This window comes from Hemiscyllium ocellatum, chromosome 4 (genome assembly GCF_020745735.1).
Source record: "Hemiscyllium ocellatum isolate sHemOce1 chromosome 4, sHemOce1.pat.X.cur, whole genome shotgun sequence".
NCBI lineage: Eukaryota > Metazoa > Chordata > Chondrichthyes > Orectolobiformes > Hemiscylliidae > Hemiscyllium > Hemiscyllium ocellatum.
The window spans coordinates 16,528,476-16,542,933 of NC_083404.1; the positions used below are offsets into that span (position 1 = coordinate 16,528,476).

At 44.1% G+C, this 14,458-nt stretch overlaps 1 protein-coding gene across 3 annotated transcripts in view; it reads right to left on the reverse strand.

The window, feature by feature from the left end:
* Positions 1–14,207, reverse strand: part of LOC132815304 (adenosine deaminase-like) — a 63,599-nt gene extending 49,392 nt beyond the window's left edge. The window contains exons 1-3 of one of the 3 annotated variants that reach the window (XM_060824151.1): positions 14,117–14,207; positions 13,403–13,453; positions 11,006–11,067 (exon numbers count right to left, since the gene is read on the reverse strand). In XM_060824151.1, the coding sequence (XP_060680134.1) occupies positions 11,006–11,067; positions 13,403–13,453; positions 14,117–14,149 (146 nt within the window). In that variant the 5' untranslated portion in view covers positions 14,150–14,207. Of the gene's footprint in view, positions 1–11,005; positions 11,068–13,402; positions 13,690–14,116 lie in introns of those variants that run through there. The other 2 variants (XM_060824150.1, XM_060824149.1) reach the window with 2 other exon arrangements.
* Positions 14,208–14,458: the final 251 nt, after the last annotated feature.

The following is a 14,458-nucleotide window of genomic DNA, read 5'->3' on the forward strand; positions in this document are numbered from 1 at the left end:
CCTTCCTGTTCTCTTGCCAGCAATTATATTTGACAATCTTAGATGAGCTTATACCTTCCTTAGCAATCTCTAAAAGCTTCATTTGATTTACAGTCATAGAGATATACAGCATGGAAATAGATCCTTTAGTCCAACTCATCCATGCAGACCAGATTTCCCAACCTAATCTAGTCCCACCTGCTAGCACCCGGCCCATATCCCTCCAAACCTTTCCTATTCATACACCCATCCAGATGCCTTTTAAATGCCTCAATTATACCAGCTTCCAACACTTCCTCTGGCAGCTCATTCCATACACACACCACCCTTTGAGTAAAAAAGTTTCTCCTAAGATCTCTTTTATATTTTTCCCCCCCTCATCCTAAACCTATGGCCTCTAGTTCTGGACTTCCCAAACTCATGAAAAAGACCATATCTATTTATCCTATCATGTCCCTCATGATTTTATAAACCTCCGTAAGATCATTCCTCATCCTCCAACACTCCAGGGAAAACAGCCCTAGCCTATTCAGCCTTTCCCTATAGCTCAAATGGTCTAACCCTGGCAACATCCTTATATCTTTTCTGAACCCTTTCAAGTTTCACAACATCCTTCCCATATGATTTGATTTGATTTATTGTAGTCTTGTAGGTAAGTGGGACCTCTACAAACAGGATGGTCTTCACCTGAACCCGAGGGGTACCAATATCGTGTTGGGAGAATTTTGCTAATGTTCTTTGGGTGGGTTTAAACTAATTCAGCAGGAGATTGCAACCAAAGTTGTAGATCAAGTATATAGGAGATTGAGAGAATATGATGTCCCGACAGAAACATTACATCAAAGACGTGTCTCCAACACTGATCGCATATTTTATTTACAGTAATTAAAAGTGCTGCTGAGAATAGTCCTGGACTGATGGGAGCGCAGGCACCGTCTCTAAATGACTCACTCCCACCCCCTCTCTCTCCCTCCCCACACTTTCCCTAGAGTCCTATACAAGCGTGTTTCTAAAACCCCCTTCCCCAGATAATCTCTCCAACATTGTCCTGTACAGGGCAAAGGTGGAACCTGTCAAAAAGGGGTGTGTGTGTGTGCGCGCGCCATTTGGAGACTCACCCCTCCCCCCACCAAAAGGCAGGAGCAGCAGCAGCAGCCTTAGTGTGAGTGTCCAGTCCTGCTGTCCCGGAGAGGGGGCAGGGTGGTGAGGGTGGGGAAGTTGTTGGATGAGGTTGGGGGACAGGCGGGGGGTGTGAGCAGGAAGCGGTGTTAGACGGCATTTGGGGGGTCGGTGTTGGATGGGATTTGAGGGCGGGTGGGCGGTGGGGGCTCCACGCAGTGGGTTACTTCCTAGTCTGAACAGGGAGCAGACTTAATAGAAAACTCTGACCCCATGGAGTAAAGGCATTGAATCGATTAAGCGAATAATCAATTATCTGAATGAAAAGTGCCTGCCCATCTCGTTCAGATAATCAAGGTTCCCCTGTACTACAATTCAAGCACTTTAGATGGGTCAGTTTTTGTCTTATGTGCGAAGGAAGGTTTCCTGACACAGTATGAAGACATGCCAACAAGGGGAGAGGCCACATTGGATTTGGTATTGGGTAATGAACCTGGCCAGGTGTTAAACTTGGAGGTAGGTGAGCACTTTGGTGATAGTGAGCCATGGTTTACTAAGGAAATCGAAGCTCTTGTCAAGAGGACAAAGAAGGCTTATGTTAGGATGAGATGTGATGCCCAGTTAGGGCGCTTGAGAGCTACAGGTTAGCCAGGAAAGAACTAGGGAGCGAAGAAGAACCAGGAGGGGATATGATAAGTCATTGACAGATAAGATCAAGGAAAACCCTAAGGCCTTCTATAGATATATCAGGAACAAAAAAATGACGAAAGTAAGATTAGGGCCAATCAAGGACAGTAGTAGAAAGCTGTGCGTGGAGTCAGAGGAGATAGGGGATGTGCTAAATGAATGCTTTTCATCAGTATTCACAACAGAAAAAGGCAGAATACTGAGATAAAGGCTACTAGACTAGATGGGATTGAGGTTCACAAGGAGGAGGTGTTAGCAATTCTGGAAAGTGTAAAAATTGATAAATCCCCTGGGCTGGATGGGATTTATCCTAGGATTCTCTGGGAAGCCAGGGAGGATATCGCCGAGACTTTGGCTTTGATCTTTATGTCGTCATTGTCTATAGGAATAGTGCCAGAAGACTGGAAGATAGTAAATGTTATTCCCTTGTTCAAGAAGAGGAGTAGAGACAACCCTAGAAATTATAGACAAGGGAGCCTTACTTCGCTTGTGGGTAAGGTGTTGGAAAGGGTTATAAGAGATAAGATTTATAATCATCGAGAAAGGAGTAAATTGATTAGAGATAGTCATCACGGTTTTGTGAAGAGTAGGTCGTGCCTCACAAACCTTACTGAGCTCTTTGAAAAGGTGACCAAACAGGTAGATGAGGGTAAAGTGGTTGATGTGGTGTTTTTGGATTTCAGTAAGGCATTTGATAAGGTTCCCCATGATAGGCTATTGCAGAAAATACTGAGGCATGGGCTTGAGGATGATTTAGTGCTTTGGATCAGAAATTGGCTAGCTGAAAGAAGACAGAGAATGGTGGTTGATGGTAAACTTTCATCCTGGAGTTTAGTTACTATTGGGGTACTGCAACAACCTGTTTTGGGTCCACTATTGTTTGTCATTTTAATAAATGACCTGGATAAGGGAATTGCAGGATGGGTTAGTAAATTTACAGATGACACTAAGGTCGGTAGAGTTGTGGATTGTGATGAAGGATGTTATACGTTACAGAGAGACATAGACAAGCTGCAGAGCTGGGCTGAGAAGTGGCAAATGGAGTTTAATGCAGGAAGGTGTGAGGTGATTCACTTTGGAAGGAGTACCAGGAATGCAGAGTACTGGGCTAAAGATAAGATTCTTGGTAGTGTAGATCAGCAGAGAGATCTCAGTGTCCAGGTACATAGATCCTTGAAAGTTGCCACCCAGGTTGATAGGGTTGTTAAGAAGGCATACGGTGTGTTAACTTTTATTGGTAGAGGATTTGAGTTTCGGAATCATGAGATTAAGTTGCAGCTGTGCAAAACTCTGGTACGGCTACGTTTGGAGTATTGCATATAATTCTGGTTACCGTGTTGTAGGAAGGATGTGGAAGCTTTGGAAAGGGTTCACAGGAGGTTTAGTATGACGTTGCCTGGTATGGAGGGAAAGTCTTACGATGAAAGGCTGAGGAACTTGAGGCTGTTTTCATTAGCGAGAAGAAGGTTGAGAGGTGACTTAATTGAGACATAAGATAATCAGAGGGTTACATAAGTTGGACAATGAGAGCCTTTTTCATCAATGGCGGTGGCTAGCACGAGTGGACATAGCTTTAAATTGAGGGGTGATAAATATAAGACAGATGTTAGAGGTAGTTTCTTTACTCAGAGAGTAATAAGGGCATAGAAAGCACTGCCTGCAACAGTAGTAAACTCACCAACTTTAAGGGTATTTAAATGGTCATTGGATAGGCATATGGATGAGAATGGAATAGTGTAGATTAGATGGGCTTCAGATTGGTTTCACAGGGTGGTGCAACATCGAGGGCTGAAAGGCCTGTACTTTGCTGTAATGTTCTATGTTCTAACATTCTGTCTTCTGTGTGTCCCTAACCACAGTGAAAAGTTTTGTTTGCAAGCAATACAGGCAAGCTATGGTAAGCAAGGACAAACAGATCATAGGGTGGTTAGATAGAGTGAGGCATGCAGGTTATACTGCACAGGAGGTGCATGAAGCAAGATCAACATTAACAAGCTCAACATTATTTGAAATTAGATAGTCCATTCATCAGTCTAATAATGGCAAGGAAGAAGCTGTTCCTGAACCTGTTGGTGTGTATGTTCTAGCTTCTGTGTCTTCTGTGGTTATAGGAGAGTGTAATGGTGGTGTCGGCAGCCTTTCTGATTCACACATTTTGCATTGTTTCATTCCCAGCAACAGCCACAATTGCCCCATCCTACTCTCTCTCCCATCTCCAGCCCAGCAAGCCGACTAAAGGCTAACCTTGTCAATCTTCTTCCTGTCCATCTCAACTCTTCCATTACTGTGCACTCTGACAATGGGTCATCGTACATTGCCTGCCTAAATATCTTCCCTCAGGATCAACAAAGGTCTTTGCAATCTGTGATCACGTTTTGCAGGTTGTGGTGACCTTGATGCTATCCTGACTGAGAGATTATGACACCTTCCCATCTAGCTATGTTTTCCATCATTTGTCAAGTCAACATCAACTCAGTCTGTTAACGTTGCCTATTATTTCAGGGTCATGCTGGAATGCAAAGATAAACTTCAGCTTCATTAAAACATGCTTTTAATCCTCTCTTTCTTCTAACTTCCTGATCTTCAATAATACATGCAAGAAGCTTGTGAGCTTCTTACGTGCTAAGATTGTCACCATTTAATTAGGTGTTTCTGCCACTTTCCTTCCTTCTACTAGTCTGCTGAGCCAATCTTCCTTTCAGGATTCCCCTGCTCCAATCCCAAATTTGTATCTTCCACTGGTTTGTTTTCGATCACCCGTGATTTTCTCTCTGTGGTAAATATGTCTGTGACATCCACCTCCTGCTCATTCATTCCTACTCCCCACCAAACTACTGATCACCTTACTATCCCTCCTGATCCTCACACTGGCCAATTTTATTCAGGGATATCCCTTTAAGTATCATTCTTCTCTCCATTGAGGCTGTTATCAGTCCCGTCCTCAAAACAAAAACCTTAACCTGACCACCTTTGCAAAACCAATGCTCCATTTCCTACTTTCCCTTCTACTCAAAAGCATGTTGTGACCTTCCAAAGCTCTATTCATCTTTCCTGGAATACCATGGTTGAAGCCCTCCAATCAATGTTCTGCCAGTGTCACAGAAACTGAAACTTTTAAAATCAAACTCTCAACTTCCATCCCGCATGCTTACGGCAAAGGTAAACTTTCCCTCTTTGGTTTTTTCAACTTGACTGAAGACTAAGACATGGTCAACCATATCACCCTCCCGCAATGCATCTCCACTATTGTTCAGCAGAAGGGAATGCATTCATCTGATTCTATTCTCGTCTACCTGTTATAGCCTCTTTAATGGCTTCACTTCTAAATTGCATACCTTTTCCATCAGACACCCCCTCTTTATTCTCATCTATGTCTGGTCCTTGGTACACAAAACATCAATTCTTCTGCTCCTTGGATCTGCCTGGTTGCTGTGCTTTTCCAGCACCTCACTTGTTGACTCTGATCTCCAGCATCTGCGGTCCTCACTTTCTCTCTACCCCAATTAATTCCTGACTGACCTATCACATTATATCCACCATCTATTTGAGGCCATCTCAACCTCTACCACCTACATCCTCACACATTAAGCCCTGTTCACCCAACGCCCTGGTACATTCTGACCTACACTGGTTCTAGTCAAGCAACACCTCCATTTGAAGACTCTTATCCATGTTTTCACATCCCTTCATGTCATTACCCCACCTGCATTTCACAGGGATCATTCACTCCAAGACACCCCTAGTCCATTCCACAATTACCAACACCACCCCACCCCACCTCCCTTCTCCACAGCATCTTCCCATGTAACTGCAGAAGGTGCAAAACCTGCCCCTTCCCCTCCTCCTTGCTCACCATCCAGCCCAGACAGTGTTTCCAGGTGAAGCAGCATTTCACCTGTATCTCCTACACTCCTCTTGTGTATTGTATTCACTACACTCAATGTGGCCTACCCTACATTGGAGAAACCAAACACAGATTGGGTGACCACTTTGTGGAACACCTCTGGTCTGTGGGCAAGCAGGGACCTTGATCTTCCTGTAGCTGGTCATTTTAACACAGCGTCCTGCTCACATGCCCCATGTATCTGTCCTTGGTGTGCTGCAATGCTCCAGTGAGTCACAGCGCAAACTGGAGGATCAACATTCCATCTTCAGACTAGGCACTTTACAGCCTTCTGGGCTTCTTATTGAGTTCAACACTTTTACATTGTGAAAATTACTTCCTGGTCTTTTAGCTAATTATCATGTAATCCCCTCCCCCAACTCAGTTACTGTCCTTTTACATCTGGCGGGAGACACACCATTGTTCTGCCATTTTCACATTCCAATCACGTAACCTGACTAGCCACATCTTTTCTCCAGCAGCACCCTACACAATCCCCTCTCCACCAAGTTAAAGCATAAATGCTACCCCTCCACACTTCACGTCAGCTCTGATGACAAGTCACCTAGAGTCAAAACATTAGCCTGCTCTCTCTCCATGAGAGCAGCCTGACCTGCTGTGATCTCCAGCATTTGTTGCTTTCAGTCCCTGTTTCCCTCTGTCAACTCCTGGCCCACAATGTTCCAAGACATCTACGCTCATGTGTTTCTAGAGGTCTCTTGAGAAACACTGGTTCTGGGCATCCAGCTATCTTGGGGAAGCTTGGGAATTTTCTCCTGAAATCTCACTACCTCTCTTTTTATTCTCCTTTAAGATGTTCCTTAATAACAACTTCTTTGACCATATATCTGGTATGAATTTTGACTTATTAAAGCTCCTCTGAAACTCTTTAGGATGTTTCATGGTGGAAAAGTCGCTGAAGTTTGGCATGCAGGTGCAGAAGACAGTGAGGAAAGTTAATGGCATGCTAGCCTTCATAGCAAGAGGATCTGAGTAGAGCAGTAGGGATGTCTCGCTGCAGTTATACAAGGAGAAAGTGAAGACTGCAGATGCTGGAGATCACAGTCAGAAAGTGTGGTGCTGGAAAAGCACAGCTGGTCAGGCAGCATCCAAGGAGCAGGAGATGTTTTGAGCATAAGCTCTTCATCAGGAGACCGAAGGGGGATGAGGGACAAGTGGAAAGGGAATGGGGCTGGGAAGAGATAGCTGGGAATGCGATAGATAGATGGAGGTGGGGGGGGGGGGGGGAGGCAAAGGTGATAGGTCAGAGTGGAGGGTTGAGCGCATAGGTGGGAAAGAAGATGGACAGGGGATAGGACAGTTTAAGAGGGCAGTGCGAAGTCAGAAGGTTGGATTTCGGATAAGGTGAGATGAGGAAAATGGTGAAATCAACATTGACCCCTTAAGTTTGGAGGATCCCAAGGCAGAAGATGAGGCATTCTTCCTCCAGGCATTGGGTAACTAGAATCTGGCGGTGGAGGAGGACCAGGACTTGCACGTCCTTAGTGGAGTGGGAGGAAGAGTTGAAGTGTTCAGCCACAGGGCAATGAGGTTGTTTGGTGCGGGTGTCCTGGAGCTGTTGTCTGAAATGTTCTGCAAGTTGGCGTCCTGTCTCCCTGGTGTAGAGGAGACACATCCTGGCTTATGCTCGAATTCCCTATTCCTGAGATGCTGCCTAACCTGCTGTGCTTTAACCAGCAACACATTTTCAGCTGTGATCTCCAGCATCTGCAGACCTAATTTTTTACTCGGAGACCACATCGGGAGCAATGGACACAGTAGATACGTGTGTGGAGGTACAGGAAAATCTCTGCCAGATGTGGAAGGATCCTTTGGGGCCTTGGTTGGAGTTGAGAGGGGAGGGTGTGAGTGCAGGTAGCACTTCCTGCAGTGGCAGAGGAAGGTGCCGGGAATGGAGGGTGGGTTGGTGGGGGCATGGACCTAACAATAGAGTCAGGGAGGGAATGGTCTCTGCAGAACACAGATAGAGGTGGGGAAAAAACATATGTCCGGTGGCGAGATTCTGTTTATTGGTGGTGGAAATGGCGAAGGATGATGCGTTGTATCTGGACGCTGGTGGGGTAGAAGGTGAGGACCAGGTGGATTCTGCCCTTGTTGCAATTGAAAGAGTAGGGTTCAAGGGTAGAGGTGCTGGAAGTAGAGGAGATGATCTGGAGAGCATCGTTGACCACATGGGAGGGGAAATTGCCGTCTTTGAAGAAGGAGGCTATCTAGGATGTTCTGGAGTGGAATCGGTCCTCCTGGGAGCAGATGTGATGGAGGTAGAGAAATTGGAACTAAGGGATAGCATTTTTACAGGAGGTAGGATGGGAGGAGGTGTAGTCCAGGTAGCTGTGGGAGTCAGTAGACTTGAAGTAGACGTTGTGTTGAGTTGATTGCTGGAAATGCAGTTATACATGGCCTTGGTGAGGTGACACCTTAAGTATCATGTGCAGTTTTGGTCTCCTAGTTTGAGGAAGCTCATTCTTGCTCATGAAGGAGTCCTGCAAAGGTTCACCAGATTGATCCCTGGGATGGCAGGACTGACATGTGAAGAAAGATTGGATCGACTTGTACTCTGGAATTTAGAAGAATGGGGTGGGTGGGTGATATCTGGTAGGAACATATAAAATCCTGATGGGACTGGACAGGCTGGATGTGGGAAGAATGTTCCCGATGTTGTGAAAGTCCAGAACAAGGGATCACAGTCTAAGAATAAGGGGTGAGCCACTCACAACTGAGATGAGGAAGAATTTCTTCACTCAGAGTTGTGAGCCTGTGGAATTCTCTCCCACTGGAAGCTGTTGGGGCCAGTTTGTCAAGAGTGAGCTGGGCATGTCTCTTGCAGCCAAAGTGATTAAGGGGTATGGAGAGAAAGCAGGAGCGGGAGACTGAAGTTATAAGATCAGTCATGATCATGTTGAATGATGGTACAGGCTGGGGAGGGCCAAATGGCCCACACCTGCACATATTTTCTATGTTTCTTTGTTTCCTTATGATAAAGATAGTACATAAATAGAAGTCACTATTGTTACTGCTGAAGCTGTTAAAAAGAAAGAGAGTTACTCAGCTGGCAGAGAGCAAAGGAGCTGCTGTCATCCTGGGTAATTTTCAGTTACTGTGACATATTTGCAAAAGTATATAAATGATAAAATTGGGCACAAGGAACTTACAGGATTGATTTTAATTGCCCTTGTCAGATGGCAAAAAGATGGAGGTGATTGATTCCTCCTTTTTTAAAATTCAGACCATTTTGGAATCACCAACAATCAAAGAAATGTTTATCTATGTCTCCCATGCATTTTTTTGTCTTAATTCTTGGCTTGCTCATCTGGGTTTCTTTTCTAGTGTTGCGTAAAGCACTCCAGTCTGTTATTTTACAATTCCATTTTTGCAGTTCCCTTTTTCATCATTGTCGCTTCCCTTCTATTTTGTCCCTCTTCTGTCCTTCTCATATCTCTGTTTTTGTGTGTGTTTACTGCCATGCATGATAATGTTTTTACTCAACGTAATGGATGGAAGGGTGGGGTGGGGTGGGGAGCATACAATAGTTTGGAGGCCATCACTGATAAAGGAAGTCAGAGAGGAGCTAACAAATAGCTGATTCAGTGAAAACTTTAACAGAAAGTTTGTAAGGAGATATTTTATAACGGAATGAATGGATCTTTAGTCTGGCAAGATATGTTAGATTTCAGTAATCATATTCATAGAGATGTACAGCATGGAAACAGACCTGTTGGTCCAACCCATCCATGCCGACCAGATATCCCAACCCAATCTAGTCCCACTTGCCAGCATTTGGCCCATATCCCTCCAAACCCTTCCTATTCATATACCCATCTAAATGCCCCTTAAATGTTGCAATTGTACCAGCCTCCACCACGTCCTCTGGCAGCTCATTCCATAAGCGTACCATCCTCTGTGTGAAAAAGTTGCCCTTTAGGTCTCTTTTATATCTTTCCCCTCTCACCCTAAACCTATGCCCTCTAGTTCTGGACTCCCCCACCCCAGTGAAAAGACTTTGTCTATTTACCCTATCCATGCCCCTCATAATTTTGTAAACCTCTATCAGGTCACCCCTCAGCCTCTGACGCTCCAGGGAAAACAGCCCCAGCCGGTCCAGCCTCTCTCGATAGCTCAAATCCTCCAACCCTGGCAACATCCTTGTAAATCTTTTCTGAACCCTTTCAAGTTTCACAACGTCTTTCCAATAGGAAGGAGACCAGAATTGCACACAATATTCCAACAATTGGCTGACGAATGTCCTGTACAGCCGCAACATGACCTCCCAACCCCTGTACTCAATAGTCTGACCAATAAAGGAAAGCATACCAAACGCCTTCTTCACTATCCTATCTACCTGCGATTCCACTTTCAAGGAGCTATGAACCTGCACTCCAAGGTCTCTTTGTTCAGCAAAACTTCCCAGGAATTTACCAGAAAAAAAGGGCACATTTTGTCAAAACTTTCCATCTTGCACTCATCAGGATATTTTGCAAGAAAAAAATTTGAGTGATAATTTGTGTTCTCACAAAATGCCCTGATTTGAGCAAGAGGAAAAGTTTCAGCAAAATGTGCCTTTTCAGCAATAATGAAGTTTTGTACTGCGAATGAAATAGCTCCACAAAGGCCAGTATCCCGTCACCAAGGCACCCTTTATTTACATGTGCATGGTACATGATACTGACCCAGCTAACACAAAGCTGGCTCCAAGAGTTAGCAGAACCTCCTGTTTATATCTGTCAGCCAGGGCTCCCAACAGCCCCAATCAGGGAACTCATAGTTAATGAGATCTGCAGGGCAGAAGTCATTCCAGTCACTCCATCACACACGAGTTTGCAGTTGCACAGTGGAAAAAACAGCCCTAGAAAATGCAAACAAGCAGAAAATGGAGAATAGCCATGAACCAGCGTGACTATGGAAATGCCACGATCTAGAATCGCATGAGGGAATCTGGAAGAGTTTAACCAAAGCTCAAAGTTAGGTGTGCTGAATTATTTATAAGTTGGAGTGCACAGAGACTGAGAAAACACAGGATCTTGAGATTCCGAGCAACCCATTGAGTTCGAGACTGGAGTTCATGGCGGTTGTGAAGAACTGAGACACAATCATTGATTGTGGACCTTTGTAGCTGGGTTGTTAAAAAAAATTGGAAGAGTGAGTGTTCTCATAAATTGTGGGATCATACACTGGGAGAAGGAAACATTACAGAGGGTGATGGGAACCTGGAATAATTAATCTCGCTGATACTCTTCCCAATGCCAAAGAGCCATAATGAAGCCTTTATTTTGCACAGACAGTAAGATAAGCTGGGATAACATGCACTAATTCACATACTTGGCAAAGTGCAGAATAGTTTTAAGTCTTATGGCCCCATCAAGATGACAGTGAAGTTCAACCTGTAAAAGAGAGACAAAGCAACGTCATAGATAGGATTTAATATGGCAGGCATGTGAACTGATTTCCACAACAGAAACAGGTGTCACCCATGCAATGGCACATTTTAACTACTCTGATGAAATTAAGTGTCCCAGTGCCAGCAGGAACCCTGATGCCAGGGATCTTGGTTGTCCCCAGGGGGCACATTGATTCGTGGAATCATCGAGTGCAGGGTGGAGGTACCACCTCCAGTCTGAGACCAGCAGCTCTTCAGTATCTGAGAGTGTAGCCACAGTGAGTACCACACTGGATCTTCCACAGTCAAGTAGATGGGTTCAGATTGGGATGCGAGGGAGGTTGGGTTGCTGAAGAGGTTGTGTTGAGGTGCCAATGGCAGCAGCAGCAGAGGTGTACCCTCTGTGGATTCCCTTGCCAGATCCCCCGATGGTGCACAAAGACACTGAAAACAAGATCCCTAGCCCCCTACCAAATCTGCAGGCCAATAGGCAGTCTTCCTGGATAACCTGAAGCTTGGAAGGTGAGGCAAGTAATCACATGATCTTGAAACAAATGAAGTCAGTGTAGATTGGAATATTGAAAAATGTACCAAATATGGTGCCAAAACCTAAACTGTGCCAGCACCATACTGCCAGACTCCCATTGCACTTGCAACACCTTTGACACACAAAGCACTTTGTTTAAAAATTTGGGCTCATCCTTTTAGGACACAGACCCAGAGAATTTTTTTTTAAATGTTCTGCAACTTTGTATGGTAAAGATCACATGTGTTTAAACTGTGAAGGAATGTTAGCTGTAGGAAACTAAGGATACAAGAGTGCATTCTGTGGCACTTTGACTTATCCTAGGCTTATATTTAAGATACTCTTCATTGAAGTCATATTGGGCTTGAAACATTAACTCTGTTTCTCTCTCTACCAACATTGAGTTTCTCCAGCACTTTTGGCTTTTATTGCAGCATCTGTAGCATTTGGTTTTCAACATATTTAAGGTAGTGTGAAATGGTCATCACTTTTCTGAACAAAGTCTGGTCAACATGTCAATAATAAACAAGCTTTTTCTTCAAAGTTTACAGATTTAATAACAATTGGTGTCAAATGCTGATGGGACTTTACTAACTGGATGGGTATTCGTAAACAGTAGCATGACAGCTAACTTGAAGAATCACCTCTAATAATTTTTAATTGTTGACAAACTGATGCAAAATGATAATTGGTATATTTATTGTTTGCTAGCTACAAGTGTAATCTTTGATTGGTATTGCCTTTAAAAAAGGCATGCCTTTCTGTACAACGGAGTCTGGGTTGGTTCACAATGAGGGTAGTTGAGGCAAAAAACCTCACAAGTACTTGATGAGCCCGAGAAGGGTCACTTCATTCAAGGCTAACTCCAGGCCTAGCACAGGAAAGTGGGACTGGAGTCGATGTACAACACGGAAACAGACCCTTTGGTCCAACACGTCCAAGCCGACCAGATACCCTAAATTAATCTAGTCCCATTTGCCAGCATTTGGGACATATCCATCTAAACCCTTCCTATTCATATACCCATCCAAATGCCATTTAAATGCTGTAATTGTACCAGCCTCCACCACTTCCTCAGGCAGCTCATTCCATACATGTACCACCCTCTGTGTGAAAATGTTGCCTCTTAGGTCCCTTTTAAACATTTCCCCTCTCACTTAAACCTATGGCCTCTAGTTTCGGATTCATCTACCCTGGGGAAAAGACCCCAGATATTCACCCTCTCCATGCCCCTGGTGATTTTATAAACTTTCAGAGGTCACCCCTCAGCTTCCAGCTTCAGGGTAAATAGCTTCAGCCTATTCAGCCTCTCCTTATAGCTCAAACCCTCCTATCGTGGCAACATCCTTGTGAAGGTAGCAGTTTTATTTTTGGTGGTGGATTTGGCTGAAGGATCTCTTTCTTACTTTATGATGCTATAAACTAAAGCCGCTGACATCCATTGAATACCTCAGACTAAAATTGACATACTGCACATCCAATATCACCAGTATATTAAATGTGTGCATTAACTTCAATCGATGAATGACCGCAGGAAAAAAACACGGAAATGATGAATGAATGAATATTCCCAAGATAATTCACTTTTCAACGTGACGTTTGGAAAATCAAACAAATCTTTCTGGGGGCGGGCGACCTCCAGTGTGACAGTCAATGAAAACATACATCTAGTAAATGTAACCGAAAAGTGTAAAGCAGTGAGGGATGGGAAAGTCCTTAAAAAATAAACAACCACTCCCCGCCAAAACAAAAAGTTGAACGAACACCACACATTAGGTTGGAATTGCTGCAGAAACTTTAAAGTCCGCCTTACCTTGGGTTTAGTGAAGACTGCTCTTGAAGTTACTCCTGCCATACTCAGAATCTGTAGGGTACGAGCAGACTGCGGTTCATTTAAAGTACAGCTTTTTTCTTTGGCTGACATCAGATATAAACAAAAACACGCCTCTTTGTATTGCTCAATATCTTGCTGCTTAGTTTTCACTGGAAAGGGTAGCTCTACCCAAGCTTTCAAATTTGCCTAATTGTCAAAGTCGCCAGAACAAGCAATGACTTTCGCCATTTAAATTGCAACATCTCCTCGGTGCTGTCCAATAAAGTCGCCTCATGTTGTGAAACACATTTCTGAGAAACGAATACTCATGAGCGACAGACACCATCGTTAAGCATGATCTCATTAATCCTACTCCCCAAAGACATGTTGCATTTTATCGTTTTTTTTTGGTGGGGGGGAGGGAGTGATTGTAGGATCCAAAGCATGCACTCTTTAAAGGAGAAAATCTGTACTTTCTGAAGGACAACTGACAGATACAGGACTCGGGCAAGTTAGTGAGGTTCATTTCCAATTGGTCCATTGAAAAAGCGACCCATAGCACATCGGCTGGCTCTGGTTCAGTAGCAGCTCTATTCTTGCCTCATTCTCAACAACCAAGTCAAACTTAGCATTGCAAATCACGCTATATGCCTAACTAAAAACCTGCTGACCTATTATTTTTCAGTAGCTCTATACCACTCGGAGAGAACTTACCGATGGAATGGAAATACGGAAAACGAGAAGCATTTCTCACATTTGATCCCGTGTGAGTTCAGCACTAACTGCTCAAGGTGCTGATAAGGGCTGACAGTCTCAACTGGACAGAGAGATTAAGTTGGATGGAAAGCTGTTTTTTTTGACGGTCGCGGAACATGAATGAATTAGTGGCTCTGGAAAAGAGTGCGAGATCCTTAAGTGTCAGGGGTGGGGTACAAGTACAGGAATGGGAATAATGTAGGGATCAAACAAATCATTTAGGGAGAAGAACAAAATAAACACCAAAGTTGAATGGTAAGTCAGATAGATACTCAGGCTGACAGAAGATGAGAATAAGGG